General features: G+C 42.2%; 1 protein-coding gene across 2 annotated transcripts in view; it reads left to right on the top strand.

Moving 5' to 3' along the window:
* The window catches only part of LOC143295206 (laminin subunit alpha-2-like), a 122,839-nt gene that overhangs the window by 99,475 nt on the left and 8,464 nt on the right, over positions 1–14,900 (top strand). For both annotated transcript variants that reach the window (XM_076606780.1, XM_076606779.1), the window contains 7 exons: positions 2,411–2,593; positions 4,144–4,479; positions 5,895–6,084; positions 7,976–8,122; positions 10,302–10,455; positions 12,533–12,666; positions 14,023–14,245. In XM_076606780.1, the coding sequence (XP_076462895.1) occupies positions 2,411–2,593; positions 4,144–4,479; positions 5,895–6,084; positions 7,976–8,122; positions 10,302–10,455; positions 12,533–12,666; positions 14,023–14,245 (1,367 nt within the window). The remainder of the gene's footprint in view (positions 1–2,410; positions 2,594–4,143; positions 4,480–5,894; positions 6,085–7,975; positions 8,123–10,301; positions 10,456–12,532; positions 12,667–14,022; positions 14,246–14,900) is intronic.

Raw genomic sequence — 14,900 nt, 5'->3', positions numbered from 1 at the left:
CTTTGTCACGAAATAATGTGTGTATGATCTACAGGTGATAAAATGGCATGCATGACATTACCATGTGTGTGATCTACTGGTGATAAAATGACATGCTTGACAGTATCATGTGTATGATCTACTGGTGATAAAATGGCATGCATGACAGTATCATGTGTATGATCTACAGGTGATAAAATGGCATGCATGACAGTATCATTTGTATGATCTACAGGTGATAAAATGGCATGCATGACAGTATCATGTGTATGATCTGCAGGTGATAAAATGACATGCTTGACAGTATCATGTGTATGATCTACTGGTGATAAAATGACATGCTTGACAGTATCATGTGTATGATCTACTGGTGATAAAAGGACATGCATGACAGTATCATGTGTATGATCTACAGGTGATAAAATGACATGCATGACAGTATCATGTGTGTGATCTACAGGTGATAAAATGACATGCATGACAGTATCATGTGTATGATCTACAGGTGATAAAATGACATGCATGACAGTATCATGTGTGTGATGTACAGGTGATAAAATGACATGCATGACAGTATCATGTGTATGATCTACTGGTGATAAAATTATGTACATAATCTGTAGTGGTCAAATGATGTGTATATAATTTGTAGATGATAAAGTGATGCACACATTAATCCATATGTTATTAATTGACACATGTGAATCTGCAGATGATTAAATGATGCATGTATGATCTGTGAGTGGTTAAATGACATGCATATGATTTACCAATGATTGATACGGTAAATGTATGATCCAAGGGTGTTAGAATGGCATTTGTGTGATCTTTAGGTGATAAGCCAATGTTCAAATGATCAAACACTGAAGTGTTAACCTCAACTCTTTGCTTTATTTGTTGGCAAATACTTGATGTTGACAAGATTTTATGCTTCATGAATTACAAAGACTATGCAGAGGCTCTTGACAACATCACTTGCAGATAGTCATTAGTTTAGAGACCATGGGTCCATTACCAGACTGAGGGACAAAGTCCAACAATTGTAGCAACAAATAACTATAGAAATTTCTTTCCTGCAGAATGTTGCCTGAAGACCAGTGATGTTACAGGCTGCAGGTGCTGTTTGTCAAAACTATTGTGAGGATAGCAAAACTGATATTACCTGAAGACCAGTGACGATGTTTCAAGCTAACAAAGCTGGTTGTCAAAGTTATTGTGAGGAAAAAAAAGACAAAAAGACCAATGATGTTATAGGCTACTGATGCTGGTTGTCAGTGTTTTTATGAGAAATGTCTCACTCTGTCTTTCTCTGTCTATGTATATCTATCTATCTATGTGAATATATATATATAGAGAGAGAGTGAGAGATGTACACAATGATCATGTTCTCTTGGGTTCCAAGGCTGCATGCCTTGTAAATTTCACTGATGTTAATAGCAGGTGGTATAAAAAAAACAACAACAGAAAAACACCAACAGCAGTCTTTTCATGTCTTTAAAACTTGTGGTGGTTTTAATTTTGCCAGTTTCTTCTGTTTTCCAGCCTGAGGAGTCTGCACTCCAGCAATAGCTTGCAAAGTTGTAACCACTACATATACAGAAATGCCAACTGTTATGATTTTGCCCTGTTTTGTTACACTCAATTACAGTTTGTTACACCAACGTCAAAATTGTTTTGACCAGTTCATTTTCAACTTCATGGCATGGTCACATGCTTTCCTGTTGTAACATTACCCAGACGCTCTCTATCGATCACGAGGCCAGGGAAGTCACTACAAACCTTGCTCTCAGCTAATGGTGGTGTATGTTTACATTGAAACAGCATTGAGTGGACCAGTCAGCTTAATCATAGCAATTGCACCGTGTTACAGGTAGGCAAAAGTATTTGTATGCCTTGTAGATAAAATGTACGTTTGCTGATGTGGCTCGGGAGTGTGAGTGTTCCTGCCCAATTCAAAATGTTCCAGCCAAATTTCCTGATTGTTCTTACAAACACTTGTATTAGTCTTTTTTTATCACAACAGATTTCCCTGTGTGAAATTCGGGCTGCTGTTCCCAGGAAGAGTGTTACTACACTCGGAGCACCTATTTTTTTTATGTATCTTTTCATGCCTGCAATTTTTATTCGTTTTCCCATCAAAGTGGATTTTTCTACAGAATTTTGGCAGAGACAACCATTTTGTTGCCGTGGGTTTTTTTACGTGCGCTAAGTACATGCTGCACACAGGACCTCAGTTTATCGTCTCATCTGAACAACTAGCATCCAGATCACCACTCAAGGTCTAATGGAGGTGGAGAAAATACGGCGACTGTGCTGGGATTCAAACCAGTGTGCTCAGATTCTCTGGCTTCCTAGGCAGACGCGTTACCTCTAGGGGAACGCTCCACATGATAATGATGATATTAGCTAAAGACCAATGATAACGTTGCAGGCTGCGTATGCTGGTGGATGACATAGAGGTGGCCAAGGGCCAGCTGCCTTTCGGGGTGACGGGGATCCCCCTCAGCGCCAACAGCAACCTGTATTTCGGCGGTGCCCAGATCATTGTCAATGACATGGCTGCCTCTGACGTCAAACTGGATGGGTGCATCAGTGACATCATCGCTAATGGCAGGTGGGGGTTGTGTATGGGACGTGTGCATGTACACATGTTATCATAATAATGATGATATTTATGATAATGCAGATGTGATAGTGATAATGATAGTAATAATCATAATATGATAGATAATCATAATGATGTTGATGATACTGTTACTACTACCCTTCCTGCTACTGTTCTCACTCTTGCTCTTACTACTACTGCTGCTGCTGCTGCTACAACTACAACTGCTGCTACTGCTGCTGCTGCTGCTACTACTACTACTACTACTACTGCTGCTGTTGCTGCTACTACTTCTATTACTACTACTATCACTACCTCTACTGAGAATGATAATAATAATGATAATAATAATAATGATACTACTACTACTGCTAGTAAAACTGAATATGATTATATATAGAGAGAGAGATATAGATATATAGATATATAGCTTTGAAAAAAAATTCATATGCATAATCTTGGGAAGTGCAAACCCAGTGCACTGTGCACTCTCCACTCACACAGTCTATGCACTAGCACCACAAACACTCAGAAGTCACACACACACACACACACACACACACACACACACACACTGCCTATATAGCTGAGGGAATGCTTTGCAAAGCGAATATGTCTTCAGAGTGTTAACCCAAAGTGCTCAACCATGCAGACGTATACTCACATACATGCATATTTAACATTCACTTGCATATGCATGGGTGCTATGTGCTCTTTCACATGCACGCAAACACAAGCAGGTATGCACACACACACACACACACGCACACATGCACGCACACGCTCGCACGCTCACTCACTCACACACACACACACACGTACATGCCCTTACACATGCACAAATCAGCACACTATTGCAGGAATACAAATGCAAGCATGCCCACACACACACACATTCCCACCTTTATTGCCAGATACTCTTGTTCAGTTTCTAGTATGTGATATTCTGTATTGATTTGCTTTGACGCTGACAGTTGTTCAAGCTTTTCACTTGTCTTGTTTTTTTAATGATAAATTTACATTCTTCTGTTACCTTTCTTTGGAAATAAACTGTTGTTTTGTTAGTGTCTTAGAAAAGTTTATTTTTATAGTGCATATCTTGGCAGAAGCCATCGAGAAATGTAAAAAAATACTCTGAGGGTCATTTTAAAGCATTTGGGCAGATTTGATTTTATCTTCGTATTTGTTGTATCTGCTATCTTATAAGAGTGATGATCTGTATGGTATTAATAGTATCTACTATCTTCTCAGAGTGATGATCTGTATCAGCATTCATATTGTGTAGTCTGTTAACATTCATCAATTGATTTTTTGTCTTTCTCCTTTCATGGGCTACAAGTACAACTCAATTGATTTTTTTTCTTTCTCCTTTCATAGGCTACAAGTACAACTCTCACATGTTCACTTGTAAGTACAAGTGGGCTTTTATGTCTGATCATATTTTGTTACCGCACCATTTAGGCATCCATATTCCATTGACGGTGGTGCAAATCATGTTTTGAGATTCAAGATGTGTTAACTGAAGTCATGACATTCAGTTGATACGTGCGATGCGGCAGGCTGATAGACCTGGCTCAAGCCAAGCAGTACAAGCTGGCAGACATCGGGCGCTGTGGAGAATCCATCACCAACGCCAATGGAGGGACGCCCACCAGCATCTGTGACAACAGCAATCTCAACCGCCCCACCCCGAACTTGCCGAGCGGCATCATCACCGTGGGCCCTGTCACCGTGCCTCCTGTCCGCCCCACCGCAGGCTCTCCGCAGACATCCACTTGTTCCCCGTTCCGTTTGATGACCGCTGGGATTGAGGGGAACGCCAAGACCTTGGGCAACAGCGAGAAAAGCTTCGCCAAGATCAGCAAGAACATCAACCTCAGTGAGCTGAGGAAAAAGTGAGTGTTTTTGCACTGTGAGAGAGATTCAGTCATTCATTGTGCCCATCGCTCCCGGTGGAGCATAGGTCATCGACAACCCCTCGCCATCGCACTCTGTTCTGGGCTGACTGTGAGAGAGAGAGGGAGGCTTTTTTTTCTTTAGGATTTTGTTGTGAGGACGGGATTGACTTTATATGGTTCAGACATGTGTATTCTAAGAGCAGGTGCAGGCTTGTGTTATGTTAGTATGCAGTATCATGCATGTGCTAAATGTAAAACCACAGTACCATGCTGGAGATGCAGTTGTCGGTCAGTTCATTCATATGGGAATCAACAACACAGTTTCTTTGCCTGTCTCTCTTTGTCTTGTTTTCTCTCTGTCATTGTCTATCTCTCTCTCTTTCTTGCAGCAGTTCATTCATATGGGAATCAACAACACAGTTTCTTTGCCTGTCTCTCTTTGTCTTGTTTTCTCTCTGTCATTGTCTATCTCTCTCTCTTTCTTGCAGCAGTTCATTCATATGGGAATCAACAACACAGTTTCTTTGCCTGTCTCTCTTTGTCTTGTTTTCTCTCTGTCATTGTCTATCTCTCTCTCTTTCTTGCAGCAGTTCATTCATATGGGAATCAACAACACAGTTTCTTTGCCTGTCTCTCTTTGTCTTGTTTTCTCTCTGTCATTGTCTATCTCTCTCTCTTTCTTGTTCTCTCTGCCTCTCTCTTGGTCTCTCTGTCTTTGTCGGTTTCTCTCTTTTTTTTTATCTCTCTTTCTTCTTTATCTCTCTCTGTCTGTCTATCTGTCTGTCTGTATGTCTTTCTCTCTCAGTCTCTCTCTCAGAATCGCTTGTCAATGACAATCCCGATATTAACTATAATGATTTTGTCATATGGTTGTACATTGGAAAAACAAAACATTGCCATGGTCTTCATGTCTGTGACTTTGCGTCGCGATTATTGTTTGTTGTGTCGCATTGCTGAATGGGCTTAACAACTTAATAGCAATAAAATTCGTTCATTTGTTCGTTCTCTCTCAATATCTCTCTCTCTGTGTCTCTCTATTTCTCTCAGTACATGGTAGCACATGCATGAAATCATACATATAATCTGCGTAGATAAAATGAAACAAGAAAGAGAAAACTGGTTTAATACTGCCATTGTCTTGCTAGTTTCAAACATAAACACTTTTTTTTTTACACTCATGATTTTTACACTCATGATTTTACACAGCAGCTTGCCGATAGAGATTCAGATGTGCTCTGATGATAAGTGTTTTATATGTACATGCTGTCAAATACATGCATGCCTCTGTGTATATTATGTGTGTATGTGTATGTGTGTATGTGTGTGTGTGTGTGTGAGTGAGTGTGTGTGTGTACATGCATGCATACACAAGCATCATGCGTTCCTGAACCGTTTCTTTGTGTGCTTTCCAGCTTCAACATATCGTTTGAGTTCCGCACGTTCTTTGAGGACGGGCTGTTCGGGCTGCTGAAGAACGCAGACCAGAGCGTGTACTTTGCCGTGCAGCTGCGAGGGGGGAGGATGGAGGTGGTGTACTCGTACAAAGGCGCCCAGAGAGAGATGTGGTCGTCTCTCGACCTGACTGACGGGCTGTGGCACTCGGTGGGTTGTGGGGTGGTGGTTGTTTTGTTTTTATTTTGGGGGTTGAGGGGGCGGGGAGGATTTCAACATTTTTGACTCACTTGTGTAAACAAAGTGACTCTGTGTTTTAACCCGGTGTTCGGTTGTGTGTGTGTGTGTCTGTGTGTCCGTGGTAAACTTTAACATTGACATTTTCTCTGCAAATACTTTGTCAGTTGACACCAAATTAGGCATAAAAATAGGAAAAATTCAGTTCTTTCCAGTCATCTTGTTTAAAACAATATTGCACCTCTGGGATGGGCACAAAAAAATAAAAAATGAAGCCTAATTATATGCAAACTGCATTTACTGTGTGAGGCAAGCTGATACAGCTCGTGCGTGAGGCAAATATTGGAGCAAGCATAGCACTTGGTCACAGTAAAAAAAGGGAAATTACTCTGTAATTAATGCTAGGGGACTTAATTTGCTTTAAACTGATCTTTCTCATCTTAAACATTACATTTTGAAATTATGCTCAATACATAAAAAGCTTGGATTTTTTTTTTTTTTTTAAGTGTATCACAAGTGAGTCTTGAAGGCCTTGCCTCTCTTGTTCAAGTTATAGGTTCAGTGTATGTGTTATTAGCTGTCAGCCACTACATGTTAGTACAGTAATATGCATGGTGGGTTTTGATTTGTGGGGTAGTTTCAGCATTTGTTCAAATTCTGACGGGCGCAATAGCCAAGTGGTTAAAGTGTTGGACTTTCAATCTGAGGGTCCCAGTTTCGAATCTTAGTAACAGCGCCTGGTGGATAAAGGGTGGAGATTTTTCCGATCTTCCAGGTGGACATGTGTGCAGACCTGCTTGTGCCTGAACTACCTTTGTGTGTATACACAAGCAGAAGATCAAATACGCACGTTAAAAATCCTGTAATCCATGTCAGCATTTAGGTTACGGAAACTAGAACATACCCAGCATACATACACCCGTTAAAGATCCTGTAATCCATGTCAGCATTTAGGTTATGGAAACAAGAACATACCCAGCATGCATATCCCCCAAAACGGAGTATGGCTGCCTGCATGGTGGGCTAAAAATGGTCATACACGTAAAAGCCTACTCGTGAACATACGAGTGAACGTGGGAGTTGCAGCCCACAAAAGAAGTTCAAGTTCTAGATTCAGTACATGCATTATCAACTGTCTGCTACTACAAGTTAGTGCAGTAATGTACTCGGTGGGTTTTGGTTTATGTGGTAAATTTCAACATTTTCTAAGTTCTCTGTCCAGTATATGCATTATCTAGTTGAACACCACATTGACTTTTCACAGAGTTGAGAGAGAAGAAGAAGAAGAAGAAGAGTAATCTTTTTATGTGTTATAAAACAGTGTGTGTTGTATCACAATACATCATGACCCACTAAGAGTCTTTTCGCCATGTTATAAAACAGTGTGTGTGGTTGTGACATAAACAATACATCTTGACACATTGAGAGTCTTTTCGCTGTGTTAAACACAGTGTGTGTGGTGGTGACATGCTACACAATGCACCATGACACACTGAAAGTCTTTACGCTGTGTTATAAGACAGTGTGTGGTGGTGACATGCTACACAATGCACCATGACACACTGAAAGTCTTTACGCTGTGTTATAAGACAGTGTGTGGTGGTGACATGCTACACAATGCACCATGACACACTGAGAGTCTTTACGCTGTGCTGTAACACAGTGTGTGGTGGTGACATGCTACACAGTGCACCATGACACACTGAAAGTCTTTATGCTGTGCTGTAAGACAGTGTGTGGTGGTGACATGCTACACAGTGCACCATGACACACTGAAAGTCTTTACGCTGTGTTATAAGACAGTGTGTGGTAGTGACATGCTACACAATGCACCATGACACACTGTGTGTGTGTGGTGGCGCAGGCCCAGGTGATCAAGGACCAGACCCAGCTGCGCATGTTTGTGGATGGCCGACAGGAAGGGTCGGACAGCATCGAGTCACGCCTGGAGGTTGACCTCCCCTTTTACATCGGGGGCCTGTCCGGTGACGAAGAACTCAAAGTTAATGTGGTGAGTTGTTGTGGATCCCCAGAGATGTGGTGGTTGTGTGTGTGTGTGTTGTTGTTGTTGTTGTTTCTTTCTTTCTCTCTCTCTTTTTATTTAGTGGTTGTTTCTTTACTACAAAACGAGAAACAAAGAAAGAATGAAAACACACCCTCGTGCATACACACATACATGTGAAAAGGGAAAAGAAATATCGGGTGAAAAAAAACCAAACAACAGAGTGTAACAAAGAAAGTACTGACATTTTCACAATCACTGGTTCCATTTTCAAGTAAAGGATATTGCATGCGTATCCTTAGCATTGGTGGTCTACTCATAGGAATATGCTTTTCATTTACATTTGTGTCTTTCAGAAATGAAATTTTTGAATGAAATGGTGAAAAAGGTTATCTATCTTCAGAGCATGTTGGTGCGGCAGATCAGATCTTTATTTTTAGTGGAGTGATGGCCTAGAGGTAATGCATCTGCCTTGGAAGCAAGAGAATCTGAGTGCGCTGGTTTGAATCACGGCTCAGCCGCCAATATTTTCTCCCCCTCCACTAGACCTTGAGTGGTGGTCTGGATGCTAGTCATTCGGATGAGATGATAAACCGAGGTCCTGTGTGCAGCATGCACTTAGCGCACGTAAAAGAACCCACAGCAACAAAAGGGTTGTTCCTGGCAAAATTCTGTAGAAAAATTCACTTCAGTGGGAAAAACAAATAAAACTGCGCGCAGGAAAAAATACAGAAAATAGGTGACGCTGTACTGTAGCAATGCACTCTCCCTGGGGAGAGCAGCCTAAATTTCACACAGAGAAGTCTGTTGTGATAAAAATGAGGATTACAAATACAAATTTTGTGATGAAGAAGATACAGATACATCAATATCAGAAAGATAAAGGATTGACTGAGGTTGACTTTGAGAAAGTTTTGACTGGGATGGGTGTTTTTTTTTTTTGTTTTTTTTTTTTGTTTGTTTTTTTTTTGGTTTTTTTTGTTGCTGTTGTTGTTGTTTTTTTTTTTTTTAGCTTTTTTTTCCTTTTCTTATTTGTGTTTGTTTTGTCTCTTTTGTTAAAGCTGTTGTTGTTAAGTTACACTGATCAAGGGTATACTTGTTGAAATAAAGCTACAGTGATAAAGGAAAAGATGTTTACAATAAAATCTCGACTTCATTCATATTTTTGTCATTATTTTCTCAGCAGTGTGCTGGTAATGTTTGTGTTGAGTGTTTGTCATTGACAGTCAGTGCTTTGTCTTAATGTTTACTTCAGTTTGATTATGTTTTTGTCAGCCAGCGCTTAGGCATCACACTTAAGTAGGGCATAGGCATAAGTGTGCAAACTGGTAAGAGGGTGGGGTTAGGGGTGGGGAGGAAAGAGATGATTGTATTAAGAAGTTATTGACCACCTGCAGATCATTTGTCATTAGAAATGAAGCGGCAGATGCTGATGTTCAATTTTTCATTGTCAAGGTCCAGGCATTAATAACTAAACTGCCAGCACTTGGCACTATGCAAGGTTTGTTATTAAAGTTTTTTTGTTGTGGTTTTAAATGATGCACAAATATTTGTAAACCTTTTCATTGAATAAGTTCAATCAGTTTATTATAATGGAACCTTTTATTTTGTTAAAATTTGGCATATTCCGTCTTCAAAACTTGCATGTATTTTCTACAGTTTGTAAATGTAGTTTAGGTCCTTTAGAAATGCATTTACATCAGGATAAGTCTTAATGATTTGACACTTAAAAAAAAATAACAACAGCAACAACAAAACTTACCCAGTATGAGAATTGAAAGTCTAGTATTTTGTCTGTGTTTTTCAATATGTGCCAAAAAGTATGAAGTTGGTACTAACTCTTTCACCACCATAGGCGACTTTAGTTGACTAGACAGTGCATTGCCATAGGCGACTTTTGTCGACATTGAGGGGTCCTGTTGAAAAGACTATTATTTTTTCACATTGTATCAACACTCGACAGCTGCAGCCAGCTTCCGGCCAACAGGACAATGACTAACCTTTGCCCCCTGACAGAGTTTGAAGTGAACAAGTCCTTTGTGTTGTTTTGACATGAACCGAAGCCTGTGACTGAGAGCATGGTTTCTAACATATTTAGCGCTGGGGAGTGTTTTTCACACAGAAACTTGACGATGAAAGAGTTAAAGCTACTGTGTGATGATGATGATGGTGATGGTGATGCCCCCAGGTGGACCACAGTCTGCGCGGCTGTGTGCGGAACCTGAACCTGGGAGGCAACCCTGTGGACATCACGGACACTGACATCATCAAAGGTGTGGAGTACTGCTACGTGGACGTGCAGAGAGGGGTGGGGTTCACCGGCGGGTCCTGGGGCGTGTACGGTGAGTACAGAGAGGGGTGGGGGTTTACCTATGGGTCTTGTGGTGTGTGTGCAGTGCATACAGAGAGGGGTGGGATTTGTCCATGGGTCATTGGGGTGCATCGTTTATACAGAGGGGTGGGATTCACTGGTGGATCCTGGGTTATGTACAGTGAGTACAGAGAGGGGTGGGATTTACCTGTGGGTCTTGGGGCGTGTACGGTGAGTACAGAGAGGGGTGGGATTTACCTGTGGGTCTTGGGGCGTGTGCAGTGATACAGAGAGGGGTGGGATTTACCTGTGGGTCTTGGTGCGTGTACAGTGATACAGAGACGGGTGGGATTTACCTGTGGGTCTTGGTGCGTGTACAGTGAGTACAGCGAGGGGTGGGATTTACCTGTGGGTCTTGGGGCGTGTACGGTGAGTACAGAGAGGGGTGGGATTTACCTGTGGGTCTTGGGGTGTGTACAGTGAGTACAGAGAGGGGTGGGATTTACCTGTGGGTCTTGGTGCGTGTACGGTGATACAGAGAGGGGTGGGATTTACCTGTGGGTCTTGGTGCGTGTACAGTGAGTACAGAGAGGGGTGGGATTTACCTGTGGGTCTTGGTGCGTGTACAGTGAGTACAGAGAGGGGTGGGGGCGGGGCGGGCAGGGTGTATACAGAGGGGTGGGATTCACCCAAAGATCCTGGGGTGTGTACAATGGGTACAGAGAGTTGTGGACTTCTTTACCTGTGGGTCTCAGTGCAAGTACAGTTAGTACAGAGAGGGCTGGGAAAAATTACCAGAAAAGTATGTTGCTTTTGAATCTGTTTTCAGTTTCTGCAAGTTACGTAACTCACTCGGGACGACAAGTTTTCTCCCTTGCTTTTCCCCACAGATGGCCCATTTGTAAGGGTTAGGAAAAAAAATTACAAAAAATACAAAATACTGTGTAAGAAAATGAAACTTTCAGAACTGGTTTATTACGTGTTGAGCTATTACATGTAAAAAAAAAAAATCAAATTTCTCATCTTATTTTTAGTTTTGCCATATGTAGAAAATACTGCCAATTTTTCACCCCGAATCACCATACCCATGCTTGTTTTCTGCATTAAATTCGCTTTCTTCTTCGTCATCATCCACCTCTTCAATGTCCGACCCTTCAGTTTGTAGCATTTCAAGTACCCTAAAACATTGCCGTCACTGCCTTGTTCGCTTCACAACATTCCGAGAAGAGGCCGCTTTGCTAACAGGCTGGCACGCGAGCAGACGACCGGTCAGTGACTTTGTCAGCGTGTGTGCGAGACAGGCCACATATCCCATATTAACCAGTCATACTGTTCGATTGTGGAGTGACCCAGAATAGCGCACTCTGCTTGGCTAATCACAAAATCACGTGTACAGCGCATGATGGAATTTTACTTTCGGAGAATGCTATTCCATTCCTTCGTCCGAAACCGAATACGTTTTGTGTAGGAATGCGTGAGCATTCCTTCGTCCGGAAAGAGTTAAATGATAGTAAAACTGTATAGTTGAAATAAATGCAGCTTTTAGAATTGGGAAATTTTGTTAAATTTTATTCAGCAACTTTTTCTAACTTTGCTATTTGCACACGCGCATGAGCTGGGCATGTTGTATGATAAATGATGTTTGTAATCGTCCATGTTCCAGAACGAGTTAAAGATTTAATTTCAGCTTGTTGAGAAGGCATCACTGCATTTGGACAAACCCATATACGCTACACCACATCTGCTTAGCAGATGCCTGAGCAGCAGCACAACTCAATGCACTGGTCAGGCCTTGAGTGCATGCATATACTTTTGTGTGCTTATCAGTGGGTTTCTTCATCAGATTTTTGCCAGAGGACAACACTTACATTGTCACAGGTTCTTCTTCAGTGCGTCAAGTGCATGCTGCACACAGGACCTCCGTTTATCGTCTCATCCGAATGACTAGACACTTAGTTTGATTTTCCAGTCAAACTTGGGAGAATGAATGAGACCAGGATTCAAACCCAGACCCTCACAGACACCGTATTGGGAGACAAGCATCCTGACCATTGTGCCAACATTCCTCCCCTGGAGGTGTATTGATTGAACTCGCGCTTGTCCCCCAGACCTGAGGTTTGACGTTGGGGTGGGAGTGCTGATCAAGGCAGAGTTCAAGAGCAGCGAGCGTGACGGAGTGCTGGTCACCATCACCGACACCACCAGCAACTCGGGACTGACGCTGGAGCTGCACGAGGGCAAGGTTAGTCACTGGGGTTCTGTCTGGCATTGGTGGGGTCTCGTCTGGCTTCTGAGGGTTTTGTCTGACATCAGGGGGTTCCTTTTGGCATTGGGGAGTTCTGTCTGTTCTGTCTGGCATTGGGGGGTTCTGTCTGGCATTGGTGGGGTTTCGTCTGGCTTTGGAGGGTTTTGTCTGGCATCAGGAGGTTCTGTCTGGCACTGGTGGGGTTTCATCTGGGTTCTGAGGGTTTTGTCTGGCATCAGGGTGTTCCTTCTGGCATCGGGGTGTTCTGTTTGGCATCGGGGGCTTCTGTCTAACATTGGGGGGGTTCTGTCTGGCATTGGTGGGGTTCAGTCTGGCATTGGTTGGGTTTCATCTGGAATTGGGGGTTTCTGTCTGGCATGCTGGGGGGTGGGGGGGGGGGTCCTTGCATTGGAGGGTTCTGTCCGACATTGAGGGTTTCTCTCTGGCATTGGGGGGTTCTGTCTGACATTGGGGGGTTCTGTCTGTCTGACATTGGGGGGTTCTGTCTGTCTGACATTGGGGGGTTCTGTCTGTCTGACATTGGGGGGTTCTGTCTGTCTGGCATTGGCGGGTTCTGTCTGGCATTGAGGGGTTCTGTTTGACATTGGGGGGTTCTGTCTGGCATCGGCTTTGGGGGGTTCTGTCTGACATTTGGGGGGTTCCATCTTGTATTGAGGGGTTCTGTCTGGCATCGGGGAAGGTTGGGCAGGATGGGTTATGTTCTGTTGTTGTACCAAATGTCACCTCTGATGATACAGTACTATATGTCTTCCCAGTACAGAACATTAGTGACATTCTGTACTGTATGTCTTCCTAGTACAGAACATTAGTAACATTCTGTACTAAAGTTGTAGTGCCGTATGTCACCCTGGTACAGATTACAGAACATTAGTGACATTCTGTACCAATGTTCCAGTACCGTATGTCACCTGGGTCGAAATTTCACCCCCAATAGAGAATGTCACCCTGGTGACATTCTCTCACACAAGAGGTGATTTCATGCTAAGCATGTTTTTCTTTCATATGATGATACAGAAATTTCCTTTCAAATAAACACTCCTGCCATGTTTGACTTGTGCGTTGTGCACATCATGATTGTGCATGGTATGATGTGTGCGTGTGTGGAAATGTATCAGTTAGTGCACAGGTGAAAGTCTGATCTTACGCACAAGTAAAACATGGCAGGAGTGTATATTTGAAAGGAAATTTCTGTTTGACCACCACAGATCTTTACGGAAACAGTCAGGCATGGCTTTTGCCTTTTTTTTTTTTTTTTTTTTTTTTTTTTTTTTTTTTTTTGTCCATACAGAATGCATTTTGTGTGACATAAACTTTGCACTCACCCATCAACAGATGAAGTTGACGCTGAAGAACGACGAGGGAACCCTGCAGGTGGAGTCGACCAACATTGACCTCAGCGCCTACTGCATGCGGCAGTGGCACACAGTGGAGGCCCAGTTTGCCGCCAGCAGCCTGAGGCTGAAGTTGGATGGTCAGCCCGACGTCTTCGCCACCAGCCCCTCCGGCAGCCTCACCACGCCCAGCAAAGCCCCACTGCTCATCGGTGGAGCCCCCTGTGAGTGTTCTGAGAGTTTGTCGGTGGTGCTGGTGTGTTTGGTGGTTGTTTTTTGGTGTTGTTTGTTTGTAGGTTTTTTGTTGTTGTTTTTGTGTGTGTGTGTGTGTGTGTGTGTTCTTGTTCTTCTCCTTCTTCTCCTTTTTCTTTTTCTTTTCTTTCTTTTTTTTTTTCTTCTTCTTCGTCTTTTTCATATCTTCTTCTTCTTCTTCTTCTTCTTCTTTCCTTTCTTCTTCTTCTTCTTCGTCATGATTTTCTTCTTCTTGACTTTGATTTATCAGACAATGACTTGCTTTGATTTCTATGATAAGCATTTGTTTTATCCATTTTGCATTTGTGTGTTTGATTTCAAGCAAACTATGTCGATTTGTGCTTAATTTTTCTGTCCCTGGAATTTGGTGATGTAAGAGATGCATTGTTGGACAGCTTGTTAGAAAGTGTGTGTGAGTTTGTTTGTCTGTGTATGTTTTTTGGGTTTTTTTTTTTTTTTTCTTTCTTTTTTTTCTTTTTTTTTTTATAGAGCTTGCTTTGCCATTGCTGCATGTTTTTTTTGTTTGTTTTTTTATATAAGGTATGCTGCCATTTACTGTTCTGCTTGTAATCTGAATGTAATACAGACTTCAGACCACTCTCTGTTTCTGAGTTAACCTTGTGAATC

The sequence above is a fragment of the Babylonia areolata genome, chromosome 20 (assembly GCF_041734735.1).
Source record: "Babylonia areolata isolate BAREFJ2019XMU chromosome 20, ASM4173473v1, whole genome shotgun sequence".
NCBI classification, from domain to species: domain Eukaryota; kingdom Metazoa; phylum Mollusca; class Gastropoda; order Neogastropoda; family Buccinidae; genus Babylonia; species Babylonia areolata.
The sequence above is the reverse complement of the archived record's forward strand: the minus strand, read 5'-3'. Positions and strand labels throughout refer to the sequence as shown.